Source organism: Ictalurus punctatus, chromosome 16 (assembly GCF_001660625.3).
Source record: "Ictalurus punctatus breed USDA103 chromosome 16, Coco_2.0, whole genome shotgun sequence".
NCBI classification, from domain to species: domain Eukaryota; kingdom Metazoa; phylum Chordata; class Actinopteri; order Siluriformes; family Ictaluridae; genus Ictalurus; species Ictalurus punctatus.
In genome coordinates this window covers 21207207-21221210 of record NC_030431.2, presented here as the reverse complement: position 1 = coordinate 21221210, position 14004 = coordinate 21207207, and the positions used below count along the sequence as shown (strand labels likewise).

Genomic DNA, 14004 nt, shown 5'->3' with positions numbered 1-14004 from the left:
TACAAAGACAAAGAAGATTAAGCTTTTAAAGATGACGAAAAAACTTTAAAAAAAAAAAAATACATCAACATACCAACGATATCTCAGAAAAGTTTATCGCGTAATCAATGATCACGATATTATATCGATATAAGTTGTAGTAATAATAACATCACCACTAATGTGATGCCTGTGACTGTTAACCAATACAGACAAAGCACTTCATTCTATTGTCTCAATGCCAGCAGCAAAACTTATTTGAGGATTCATTTACAAACCATCAGCCAGTCCTCTTTGGACCTAACAAATTGTAATAAATGATTCACCAAAGGGGAAGTGAATGAATGGACCGTTCGACAGAAACAATACAGGTTTAACAGGTTCATGTGGTGGTTTTTAATTCTGGCGCAGTGTTGAGTCAAACCTTACAATGACGTTAAACACTTCCACCACACTGCACTGGATCAAATATATTTAGATTCGCAGCACCCCCTGGTGGCTAAATTACTGTGTCTGACCAATCAGAAACCAAAACTGTATCGTGACTATCTCCACCATTCAAAAGGAGCTCCTGGAATGAACCTCACCCCTCCAAAATAAAAGAAAATAATAACATCATTTACTAACTGAAAAAAAATGCATGCTTGTTTTTTTTCCTTGTGAACCATAAATCTAATTATTGATTTAAATTTTTTGTTGTTCCTCTTATTATTATTACATTTTTAAAATGTGTGCAGAATTCCCTGGGATAGTCTCCAGGCTCCCATGTGTAAGATAAGCGTTGTGGAAAATGGATGGATGGATGGATGAAAGGTTAAAAAAAAATATTTTAAATATTACTCCAAAATAATTGTTTTTAATTTTGTTAGTTTACCCTAACTTATCAGCTTTAACTCTCGGCACGTTTAACAAACCATTCTTTTGTTTGTTCACATTTGCACTGACAATAACTTCACACACTTATTACACTGACGATAATTTGACTGAGACTGTTGGCTGGAAACTTTAGCAGAGCAGTGAGATGTAGGCTAGTGTAAATGTACAGTAGGTCAGAACTGATGATAAACAAAGACCTGGCTGTCTCAAGCATGTATTTTACTGATAAATACTTTAAGAAAAACATGTCTAGCTGTACAATAAAGGAATTTTTAATGTTAACATGGCTATCTAAACACAACACTACTGCATTAAATGTTGTCAAACTTATCATATACAGATTAAGAATCAATTCAGTGTTTTATAACAACTACATTAAGCTGAAGAAGATGAAAACTTGAGAGTGAAGTCAGACCTAGGGATCCCTGCCACTCAGGAAAAATCGTAGATCACATATCGTCACACAAGAGTGATATAATATTGCATGACAAACATAGGGCTGTGCGTGTATAGACAGAGACGCAGGAAACGCAGGATTTTTATTCAGCATCCTTTAATCGATAGCACTGCTGAGATCCCTTTTCCTCCCTTGTCCCTGGTCATGTGTGTGTCTCCAGCAGCAAGCTCACGTGTAAACATTCACACCGACCACAATAAAAACGTTTGACCTGTGTGTAAATCACCATATTGTCCATCACCTTACACAGCCAAGAGACGCCAACGGTACATGGAGGACTGAGAAACAGCCGCTCGCTCTCCTTTCGTACAGTCTCTGTAGTGACGAGGATGTTGCCATGACAACTGAAGTGTAGTTTCAGTTTTTCTTCTGCTTGTCCACCTTCTGGTTGTTCTTCTGTACCTTCTGATGGACCACCTTCACCGTGGTGAGGAAGTTTCCCAGGAACAGTACGAGGAACGTCAGAGCCAGCATGAACACCTGTAATATGCAACAAACGCAGACAAATGTGGCGCATGGTCACGGTCGTATGCAGGTGTGTGTGTGTAATATGTTTGTGTGTGTATACACTACTGGTCAAAAGTTTGGGGACACACAACTGAAATGTTTCGCCTGATCTTAAAAAGATTTCATCTGAAAATGTGTGATTAAATGTTTGAAATCGGTGTTGTAGACAAATACAATATAAATCGTGTCAATGTATTCATTTCTTTCATTAGAAAACTAACATTTTATTTACAAACATAGATATATTTTTAAACGGACGACTCGGAGTGAAATATTCTGTAAAGCAGCCGTACGTGTCCAGCGTAGGTGGGAACACCTTTAATACTGTTTAAAAGGCATCTCAGGAAAATTCCTCAAGAAATCGGGTGAGAAAACGCCAAGAACACATTTCTGGAAATTCTCGGCAAAAAGAGGTCTACTTTGAAGATGCTAAAATACAAAATTATTTTGGATTTTTTATCACATCATAATTCCCCATAGGTACATTTGTTTTACTCCAGGGTTTTTATGACTGTATTATTCCAAAATGAGGAAAATAAATAAATAAATAAATAAATAAATAAATAAATAAAGTATGTCTAAACTTTTGACTGGTTTTATTTATATATATATATATATATATATATATATATATATATATATATATATATATATATATATATATATATATATATATATATATATATATATAAATATATATATATAAAAATATATATATAAAAGTTTAGTTTTAGGCATCCTATTTTATTGCATTTTTTTTTTTAAGTACAAACTTTGTTATAGTTTTTATTTTATGACTAGTACATTATCGAGTCAGTACAAAAAACATTTTTGATTTCCAAACATTAGTTTTCCAGCACAAAATGAAATGTTACACACAAACACAACAAAGGCTACTGGATTTTGCTGCAAAAATAAGAAGCGAGTGTGACAGTCAAAGTCTCCAGAAGAACTGTGGCTGGTTCTGCAAGATGCTCAATAAAACTTACTCATTGACCATTTCATTACTTTACTGCTTTTTACGGTATTTAAAATAAAAATTTTTTTAAATCTAGAAACATTTAATTTCATTATTTTGAAGGCATCTTTGCTCTACAGCATTTCATTGCATTTCATTGTTTGTTTGTGTGTGTGTGTGTACCTGCCACTCTTTACAGTCATCCCGTGCAGCAAGTTTAAACAGAGTCACTGCGTTGTACAGCTGCCAAAACTACACCACACAATACACACGTCAGTATTTCTGCCCAAACACATACTCAGGAATTAATGATACATAACTGCTCTCTCTGTGCATTTTCTGATTTAGTAACTGTACTGTAAGAAGATATTTAGCCAACGATAGCAATAATAATAATAATAATAATAATAATAATAATAATAATATTGTCCTATAGTGTTTACTCACATGTCCAAAGAACAGGAATGGCAACAGGAAGGTCAGTCCTCTCCACATCCATGACTGGAAGCCCTCTAAACCCAAAGAGAGACGATACACACAATTTACAGAGAGACACATGACCATCACTCACACATGTGGACTTCCCCAAAATGTCACGACAAAGTTGGAAGTGAAAGTTGGAAGTACGACAAAGTGTGTTTGTATGCTGTAGCATTACACTTTCAATCCACTGGAATGAAGGGACCCAAACATGTACCCTGACCACACCTCCTCACCCAATCTCAGTCCCTGATCTCACTAAAGCTCTTGTGGTTGAGGTTCAACTTCAGATTGTTGCATTTCCTTGTGAAGCAAGAAGTCACAGATAAACAAGAAACTTCTCACATGGCCACACACACACACACACACACACACAGGTCGGTAGTATTCTGACAGTGACCTGGACTTGTATGGTATTCGGTCAATCAATCAGTAACCAACTGACCACATCTGACAAATAATGACAGTAAATCCTTTTATTATTCATTCATTCATAATCTTCAATAATCAGTCGGTCTTGGTCAGGGTCGCAGTGGATCCGGTGGCTATGCCTAGGTGGGCATATACGTTGGATGGGACGCCAGTCCATCGCAGGGCAACATGCACATACATTCACACCTAGGGGCAGTTTAGCATAACCTACCTGCATGTTTTTTGGTTCGGGGAGAAAACTGGAAAACCCAAAGGAAACCCACATGGGAGAACACATACTCCACCGTGCTGTCCTTTCATTTTATTAATTAATTATTCATTCATGTGAGAGAATGTGTAAAACCCATGATGTTATTGAATATCGAAACTGTTCTAAAATCCAAACCAAGCAGCAGAACATCATGGGGGGGCAAAACAGATACTTTTATTTACAGAAGGCATAAATAATTTATGTCCACAATTTTTCTCAATACACAAATTCCTATTAGTAGAATTATTTGGATTTGTTTTTCCTTGCTCAGTTTTCTGTGACAGAAAATTAGACTCGCAGTCATCTATACACATATATGTGTAACCCACCTACTGTCAAATCCAGCTGATTCCTCTCTCCTAAAGCACGCAGCCGATACAGACACCCGCTCTGATAATAATACTGCAGAAACTGCACAAAACCTGCAACACACACGGCTCAGGAGTTAAAAAGGGGACAGTTGTTCATCCTCATCGTAATGCTCAGTAATTATTTATTAATTTCGTAGACAATTTAGTGACGGAAGTCAACAATCCACACACAGTCGGCAGCTCTTACTCTGAAAGATGGAGAAGGCCAGGAACTGACTCCTAAACGTCTGATATATCACACCCTCAGGCCTTAAAGCACATAAACACTGTTAGGAAGCATGCCGTTTACTGTGTGTGATTTATGCGTTTTTGGTGGGGTTTTTTGGACTGGAGGAGCGTCTCACCAGGTTAGCATGACACCCGAGAGAAAAGTGGAGACGTAGTGATGCAAAACCCACCAGCCTTTAATTCTGAAACACACACACACACCCAAAATATAAAAACACACTGTCATTTCTGTAGGATAAAGCAGGCAGATTGAAACATTATGGGATGTAACACAGTGAACTAGTTATTCAATATAAGCTACTAAAACACATCTGATTCAGACATGGTTTGTACAAATGAAAATAAATAACACACTTTATACATTCAGTCACACTCAATGTTTTTTTTAATTCAATTAATTAGACACAATTAACTGAGATTTGGCTTATCCAAAACTAAATGGCTATCATAAATGGGCATTTGGGCTCATTTTAATATTTAAAACATTAACTAAACAGACCTAATAATTCACTGACTCTGCATCAGCTTGATCATTTTTGTTCCTCCAGAAAAGAAAGAGTTTATTAAACTCACCTGGAGCCGTTGTTGATGAGAATGCTTTCCCTGATGGTCAGCGTACAGTAATACCACACCAATACAAAATTGAAGATTTCATCTGTGACTCTGCAACCCAGAAGAGAATAAACACACCCTGGTTCAGTTTACTTTTCATTTACATGTAGCTGTTTGTGTGCACACCGCACAGACGGCTGAGCAGATCTCACCGGTAGTTCAGCAGGAAGAGGCATGTGATGGCACCTAGCATCAGGATTATGGTCATGCACAGCTTAAACTTCTCGTACTCATCCTTATACGCAAATCTGTCACAGCACAGGGAGAATAAACGCTCACTGAAGCCATTCTTACTGAGTCTGACAGAGGAATAAATCGAAGTGGAAAATGATTTATTTAGGAGGTTCTTACTTCGCCTGGTTGCTGAGCAGCGTTACGTTCACATTTCCAAGGACCAGATTTAAGTACAATCTGTTGAGGACATAAGAGCAGAAAACGAGAAGGGGCATGTTTAGACACATGGTCAAATGTTTACTTGTACAAATATGTTTGTAAAAAAAAAAAAAAAAAAAACAAGCCAACAATTTCCATGGGGTGTACTCGTTTTTTCACAACTTTTAAATGATAAATTTGGAAGGAAAATGTAGGCTGGTCACGGCTTGGAGTCGCAGAAATGTCATCAAGTTCATTTGTGGTAATTTGCCAAAAATGTCTGAGAGCCCCTGGCACACGCATTGTGGAGAAACTTGCCTGACTTGGTACCATTCAGTTTGTCAGTGTGTGTTTAACCATGACTGGATATCACCATTACATTAAACATTATCTCTAAATCTCAGTGGTGATAGCTGGCTTGCTTGCTCGTACCTGCCTTGCACTAATAAGTGTACACTTGTCGGTCATGACTATGATCATCAACGTGGAAGCTCGTGTAAAAGCCACAGTCCGAGCAAACAGGACTTGATCTATCGTACGGTGATTTGCAGTGCTGACTCAAGTCTGCACAAGTCAGACATGAGAAATAAATTCTGTATTTATTTCAGGCCTTCTGTACGAACAAAATCCTATCACTCACGGTTTATGTCCACATTACTTTACTCATCGGATCAAATTTTAGCTACAGTTCCAAAAATAATAAAATAAAACAAATCTTAGTGATTACAAAATGTCCAATTTATGCAGTGTGTCTTCTCATACAGTGACATACTTTTAAGATGTTAATTTTAATATCTTGTTCTAGACTGGATATAAAACAGGTTTATGTAAAGTAAAAGAATGACACTAAGATAAATCATGTCAGTTCTTTTCCCACCTTTAATGTGCAATTGCAAAGTATACACAAAGTGAAAAACAATCAAACATTTTAGGGGAAAAATTACAATATCCTGGTTGCATAAGTTTGCATGCCCCTAAACTAATATTTTCTTGAAGCAGCTTTTGATTTTATCACACCACTCATTCGTTTTTGGGGTAAGAGTCTATCAGCATGGCACAGGTTGACTTGGCAATATTTTCCCACTCTTTCTTGCAAAAAAAACAACAAAAAAAACACCACCATTCTAGATCCATCAGATTGTAACCTGTGCACAGCTCGCTTCAGGTCACCCCACAGAGTTTTCGTTGGATTCAAATCTGGGTTCTGGCTAGGCCATTCAAAAACATTTATCTTTTTTTGGTTAAGTCATTCCTTTGTTGATTTGGATGTGTGCTTTGGGTTACTGTCGCAGTGAAAGGTGAAATTCCTTTTCATCTTCAGCTAACTAGCAGACACCAGAGTGTTTTGCACTAAACCGACTGGCACTTGTAGCTATTCATCATTCTCTCCACTTCGATAAAAGCCTCAGTTCTGGCTCAGAAAAGCCTCAGAAACGCAGCCCTAAAGCATGATTCTGCCACCAGCATGCTTCACCATGGGTATGGTGTTCTTTTAGTGATGTGCTTTCTCTTGCACCAAACATACCTTTTCTAATTAAGGCATTTATTGTGAGAAAGGACTTCAGTCTAGCCGCCCTACCCCAAAGCCCAGACATGTGAAGAATACAAGAGATTGCCATCACATGCTGAGACTCATCAGTACTTGTCAGATATTCCTGCAGCTCCTTTAATACTGCTGTAGGTCTCTTGGCAGCCTCCCTGCTAAGTCTTTATCTTTTTGCAAATGTTTGAGGGACGTTCTGTTCTTGGCGATGTCACTGTGGTGCTCCGTTTTCTCCATGTGTTGATGGCCTTCACAGTGTTCCATGGTACACCTGGTACATTTTGGAAATTCTTTTATACCCAGTCCTACTCGACACCTTTCAACAAGTGAAACCCTATACATGCTTTGTAAGCTTTGTAGCAGCCAGATGAAACCAAGAAGATGTGAAGAAAATCCTACAGAAACAGCTGGTCTTTATTTGGGGTTAATCAGAATAGTTTCATTGATGACAGCTGTATGATATTTACTTTTGAACATGAGATTGAATGTGATTAGCTCATTTTGAACACTGCCACATCCCCAGTTATGCAAACTTATGCAACAAGGTTATGTATAAACGTTTTTTTCTTCCTTAAACTGTTTCTGACCGTTTTCCACTTAATTTTTATACATTGTAAATTCACACTAAGATTGGTTAAAAGCTCTGACATGATGCATCTTGGTTTCATTTTTTTTTTTTTTTTTTTTTTTACACTTCACACAAACCTGCCATTTTAACAGGATTTATTTATATGCACTGTATATCCAGATGAAAAAAGATGGCTTGCCATTATTAAGTTTACATTCACTGAAATGTTAAAAAGGTAGCTAGGATTATTAATAGGTTACTCATTAAAGCTTTTTATTGTCACAGACATTATGTGAACAAAAGGGGGGGGGGGGGGTTCAAGGAACTGAAAACAAAAAGCAGAATCAGTATGATCAATTACAAAGCTGACTTTGCCTTTTCAAAACAGCTGTATAGAATCACAATGTAAGAGTAGACGAAGCACGATTTCAAGGCGAGTGTTTCAAAAAAAGGTAGCTGTACGCCAAACACAACAGCCCAATCCTTTCAAATAATGTCCAAGCTGCTTTCATTATATATTCAACGTCAGATTTCATACATCTCATATAGGTAGGTGGTCATGATGAAAACGCTGATGTGTGTTTCAAATCACACTTCACTTTGAACATACGCATCCTCTCTCACACAGATACAAAGCACAAACACACACACACACAATGGACAAAGCTCCTTTTTTCAGCATTTCTTCCCTGATTGCAATGACCCTGAGTTACCAGTGTACTCAGTTTAATCACTACTACGCAGTACTACTCATCTCACAAATATCCCATTTTCTTTGTTGTTTGTGATGTGGCTTGTTCACATGAGAGTAGGAAAGTGTGCACATGTGGGTCATTTCAGGGTACAGCTCTATTCACATGGTCACATGTCTCACACACAGATTTGGAAAGACAGAATCAGAGCAAAACAGCAGAAATGAGCAACAAGGCGTGTAATGGGATCTAAACACACTTCTCTTTACCCATGACTCAGGAATTTGTTGTGAGGATTTGGGCAATTGTAAGAAAACAAAATGGTGTACTCACCCATTCTTCTTTGGCAAGTAGGCTTCCATGTCGAAGAAGACATTCTGCTTCTCTTTAATCTGCTCCTGCAGGTGATTTATGGCCAGAGACTCTTTGTCGTCGCATGTTTTTGCGCATCTGAAGGCACAATTCATCTACATAAGCTTTACAAAGAAAGTTCCTTAATCCCAGCAATCAGACCTGCTACGATAACTTTATTTCATGGAGGATGTATTGAACCAGAAATAATTGCGATAAACGATAGTATGGTTATTTTAGGACAATTTTATGCCACTGATATAACGATAATATAATAGCATAGTTTTTATCTTCTGAAGAAAATATCCTTTAAATTTAGTCAATTTTTGATCATGCCATATTTATTCATTTAATCAATTTTACTCCGACTAAAATGACATCGAATGCGAGTCGATGGCATTGTAGTTGACGAGAAAATGCAAAAAATAAACCAAATATTCACACATTTTATATACTAACGTGAAAACTGTTAAACCTGCTGTGAAAACCTGATCTCCTGAAATTATCACACTACAGAGTACACACTATAGAAATACATTATTGTGAATTCTTTATGCTCTAGTTATTCACTGTCCGTGTTTAGTGCGTTGTTACGGAAACTGCGTATTCACAACTTGACGTACTTACGTTCTAGTTAATTTGTGTGCTCATGTCATTTTGTGCAGAAGAGAGTTGTAATATTAGGTTTATGTTGTGTAAATGTCTGATTAATCTCTTATGTGTGTTACGATGTGTTTGGGTGTGTTAATTATCCCGCTAGTAAAGCTCTTCAGTTTACTGCTGTTCAGTCACTGTTCAGCTTCAGCTCACGCAGCTTAAGCGGCTCAATCCCCGACATTACTGACTATGACTGGATTATTTGAATAACTAGAACTTTGGAAGCACTTCTTTCTAGAGTTTTCTTCTTCAAAAAACAGTGTTAGTGCATTGTTAATATAATTTTTTTCAACAGTATGTTTTAATTCAAATCGGTGCTAGTGCTTGCTACACATCTTAAATGTTTAAAAATAATAATAATAAAGTTTCTGGATTTTAATGTGCATTTTTATCCCAATTTCACAGAATGTTCAAATTTTAAAAGGACAGAAGTAGCGCAAATGGCTAAAATGCCGGTGTGTCAGGAATCTCCCCTTTGCACCGGGCGCTCCGTGGAGAAGACCTCAGCGTACAGTGTCTGTTGATCTAGTTTTGTTTTCTCGTTTGTGTATTTTAGATTATCCCTGCTTTTGCTGTTTGCTGATCGCTTGACCTGTGCCTGTGTTCTGTTTACTGATCTTGACTCACGATTTTGGATTTGTCTGCCTGCCTCTCAAATAAAATGCTTAAACTGCATTGGCATCCGTCTCTACTCGCCGAACAGGACATAGATTCTTATGCAAAAAACAAGCATGAAAACGCAATGGGCGGTATCGAAGTCGGCAAAAATGGTCGAGGTCATGTCCATATTTCGTACGATAAGTTGATAAAGTAATTATCGTAACAGGAATTAACAGCAATAGTGTGCCGGTCACGTTTATCTTTATCAAGATTTTATTTTGCTACCTCATTAAGAAAAGTGAGACGAGTGGCAGTGGCAATAGTATTTTCTTCGTAGTTTGGTCACTTGCCAATTCCCACCCATCAGCTACCACTTCTCTACCACACAACAACTACCAAGTGAGGAAGCCAACCTCACCTTTTCAAACTGCTGCTTATGCAGCATCACAGGCAGTGTAAGGGAAAATCCTGTCTACCCTCTTCCACATATATGACCTCAAACACCCAAGATTGGCTAGTGTCATTGTAACTGACAGGAGAGACAGAGACAGAGAGACACGGACAGAGACAGAGAGAGAGAGAGAGATATATACCATCCCTCCAACCCAGACAGTACGGGCAATTTTTGCTCTCTGGACTCAGCTGTGGTATACATAATTGGTATGCAAACTCAATCTCCCTACGAAAGGGTGGTCTTGGCAATATTCTGAAGTACATACACTGGTCAACCATAATATTAAAACCACCTGCCTAATATTGTGTAGGTCCCCCTTGTGCAATCAAAACAGCTCTGACCCGTTGAGGCATGGACTCCACAAGACCTCTGAAGGTGTGCTGTGGTATCTGGCACAAAGACTTTAGCAGCAGATCCTTTAAGTACTAAGTTGCGAGGTGGGGCCTCCATGGATCAGACTTGTGTGTCCAGCACATCCCACAGACGCTCAATCGGATTGAGATCTGGGGAATTTGGAAGCCAAGTCTACACCTTGCACTCTTTGTCATGTTCCTCAAACAGTGATTCATCAGACCAGGCCACCATCTTCCATCTACCCTACCCTAACCCCCTAACCCTGCTCCATGGTCCAGTCCTGATGCTCACGTGCCCATTGTAGTTGCTTTCAGCAGTGGACAGAGGCCAGCATGGGCATTCTGACCAGTCTGCAGCTACACAGCCCCATATGCAGCAAGCTGCGATGCACTGTGTGTTCTGACACCTTTCTATCATAGCCAGCATGAACTTTTTCAGAATGTGTGCTACAGTAGCTCTTTTGTGGGATCGGACCAGATGGTCTGGCCTAATATATCCCACTGTAACAAGATAATCAATGTTGTTCACTTCACCTCTCAGTGCTTTTAATGTTATGGCTGATTGGTGTACATGTAGTGGGTTGGTAAAAATTAAGTACACAAAGTTTCCAGAGAAATGGGATGTTTCAGACAAAAACACAGCTGATAAAGAACCTTTTGTCCAAAATGTCCTGTTTCTCAGGAACTGTCACTATGTTTACTTGCACAACAATAATCCAATATTGTACTCTGATTAAGAAACACCATGTAAACAGGAATTTATTACCTTAATCCGACTAAAGTCATACTCGAAGCAAACACAAATCGAATTAAGACATGTGGAGTATTCCTGTTTTAATCGCATTATCGGCGTGTATTACAGACACGTACACACCTTAATCACACTATTAACGTCGTGTGGAAGTTTTCCCAGCATTTTGCGACAGGACATACACAGCAGTGCTCAACATCTTACGGCAAACAAGAGAGTACGGCTGCGTCCCAAACCGTGTACTTGCCTACTATATAGTAGGTGAAATACATGTATCTGAGCTACTATATAGGCGGGAGGTACGTGGCTTGGGATGCAGCCCGCAGCTTCAAGCAGTCGTCTATTTGCACGTACAGCATGACAAATAATTAACCGCACTTGAAGCTTTCGTGAAATTATAAATTAATCAGCCAAAATTGCATACGGTACCATAATGGAGACAAACTGTATGTCGATACGTGAAATTCTGGAGGGACGTTGGATGGCGTGGTGCGGGTGACATGATGTGTACCGTTAATCGCTTTATGTTCTATAACATGTAAAAGGAATATTCTAAAAGCAACTCATGTAAACACCTTAATCACAATATTGTCTTACTCAGAATAAGGTCAATAATTAGATTACTGCTGTCCATGTAAACGTAGTCTATGTAAACTATGGTTAACTTTTACTACATCCACCTTCTGCTACTGAAACTAATTTAAGTAACTTCCTGGAATTATGCTGTTCTTGCAGTATAAATATATATAGACACACACGAAAAACTGATTATCAGCTCATGCAAATGTGTCTCACAGATGAAAAATAAAAACATACTGACGAAGTGTGTGTCCGAGCTCTTTAAGGCCTTTCCTCTGTTTGCATATGGCACTGCTGCAGATCGCCTGCAGGTGTGCGAGCTCCTCTAGCTTCTGCCGGTACACCTTATGAGACTCCTAAAAAAGAAAACAAAGAACAAAGACAAACACAATCATTATGATTCATAACCAGTTCTCATCATGAGAAAATTAACTTGGAAACATGCCTTAAAAACAGGGGATATATGCTTAATATGAATAAACATAAAAATGATGTGTTTAATAATATTGCACAGTGAGTTAATAATAATAATAATAATAGTAATAATAATAGTAATAATAATAATAATAATAATAATAATAATAATAATAATAATAGAGAACAGACTCACACTGCTATTCTAAAGGATGTTTATTTATCCTCAAAGAGAAGCACACATAGATCAGAAAACCCAAAGGCAAGCTTCAAATTATTCAGACACTGTGTAATGTGATCTAGATAAATAATCACATCAGCTTCAATCATTGTGAAGGACGAGACAGTAACACATTCAAATCAATTGAGTTGACTGAGATTCTCTGATTCGTGTTTTATTAAATCACAGTCAGACAAATCATGAATGACATCCAAACATGTAGCTGTTAATAGTTATGATTAAAAAACCCCCAATGTTATTGTTATTTACCATCCTCAGATTAACGTCACTCTTCTCAAAGACGTCTCAATCTTTCGCACACAAAGAATGAAAACACAAATAAACAGAACAAAGGGCAAACTTAAAGTAAAAGGTTTTAAGTGGAATCAGTATTCACAACCATCTTAGCTCTACTGCTAGCTTTCTTCACTAGAACGCTAAGTAAGCAGAAGAGCTTACACAAATCCCATTTTAAAAGTTTATTCGCGTCCGTATAATTTTAAATTTCAATTTCACATTCTAAGAAATAATTAACCAAGGTCCAAACCTGCAGCTGTTGATATTCTTTCTCTATTTCTTCCCATTCACTCCGACATTTCTCCAGTGACATTGTACCGACTGCCATGCTCACCTGATTCTCCCCTTTGTGGACAACAGTCAATGCGCATGCGCGCCATTTTCACGCATGCGTGCGACAGACCGGTTTGCAGCGCATGCGCACTATGTTCAGTAATTTTCTCAAAAGATATTTATTATTAAGTTACAAAGTTACAGCACAGTTACATTAAGTTACAGTATAATATAATAATAATAATAATAATAATAATAATAATAATAATAATAATAATAATAATACTGCATTTAATATATTACCATAGTCTATTAAAGTTTAAGTAAGCTACAAGAGCTTTGTTAGGTATCTTTATGTGGTAAAAACAAAAAAAAACAAAAAAAAAAACCTGCAATAATATCTTAATGGACATAAAAACTGTCACGGACCCTCCCTCTCAAATAGATATAAATTTGTAAAATTAGCCATGAAACAGTTTTATCTCGAAATGTTTCTTATGTCTGTTTCTCAGAAGATCTGGAGGAACTTCTGCGATTAAAACAAATATTAAACAACTACATAAAAAAAATATTACATTGTATTTACTCAGGTTGCCTTTATTTTATGTTGTATTTCATTTGAAGATCTAAAACTATTTAGTATGAGATATACACCAAAAAAGAAGAAGGAAAAACTGTTTCACTGCACTATACATAGATAGATAGATAGATAGATAGATAGATAGATAGA

The 14004-nt window shown here is 37.5% G+C and overlaps 1 protein-coding gene across 2 annotated transcripts; it reads right to left on the bottom strand.

Annotated features, from left to right (window-relative positions):
• Nucleotides 1–54: 54 nt before the first annotated feature.
• tmem120b (transmembrane protein 120B) lies at nucleotides 55–13364 on the bottom strand. 2 transcript variants are annotated; one of them, XM_017488259.3, is made up of 13 exons: nucleotides 13252–13364; nucleotides 12975–13015; nucleotides 12308–12426; nucleotides 8659–8775; nucleotides 5502–5561; nucleotides 5303–5398; nucleotides 5112–5201; nucleotides 4655–4720; nucleotides 4498–4559; nucleotides 4269–4361; nucleotides 3225–3289; nucleotides 2961–3029; nucleotides 55–1792 (listed from the first exon to the last, which is right to left on the bottom strand). In XM_017488259.3, exons 2-13 carry the CDS (start codon nucleotides 12975–12977, stop codon nucleotides 1670–1672), a joined length of 963 nt encoding a protein of 320 aa, XP_017343748.1. In that variant the 5' UTR covers nucleotides 12978–13015; nucleotides 13252–13364; the 3' UTR covers nucleotides 55–1669. The 2 variants fall into 2 exon arrangements, with proteins under 2 accessions (XP_017343748.1, NP_001188012.1); NM_001201083.2 differs by lacking the exon at nucleotides 12975–13015 and having other exon boundaries at nucleotides 1392–1792; nucleotides 13252–13353.
• Nucleotides 13365–14004: the final 640 nt, after the last annotated feature.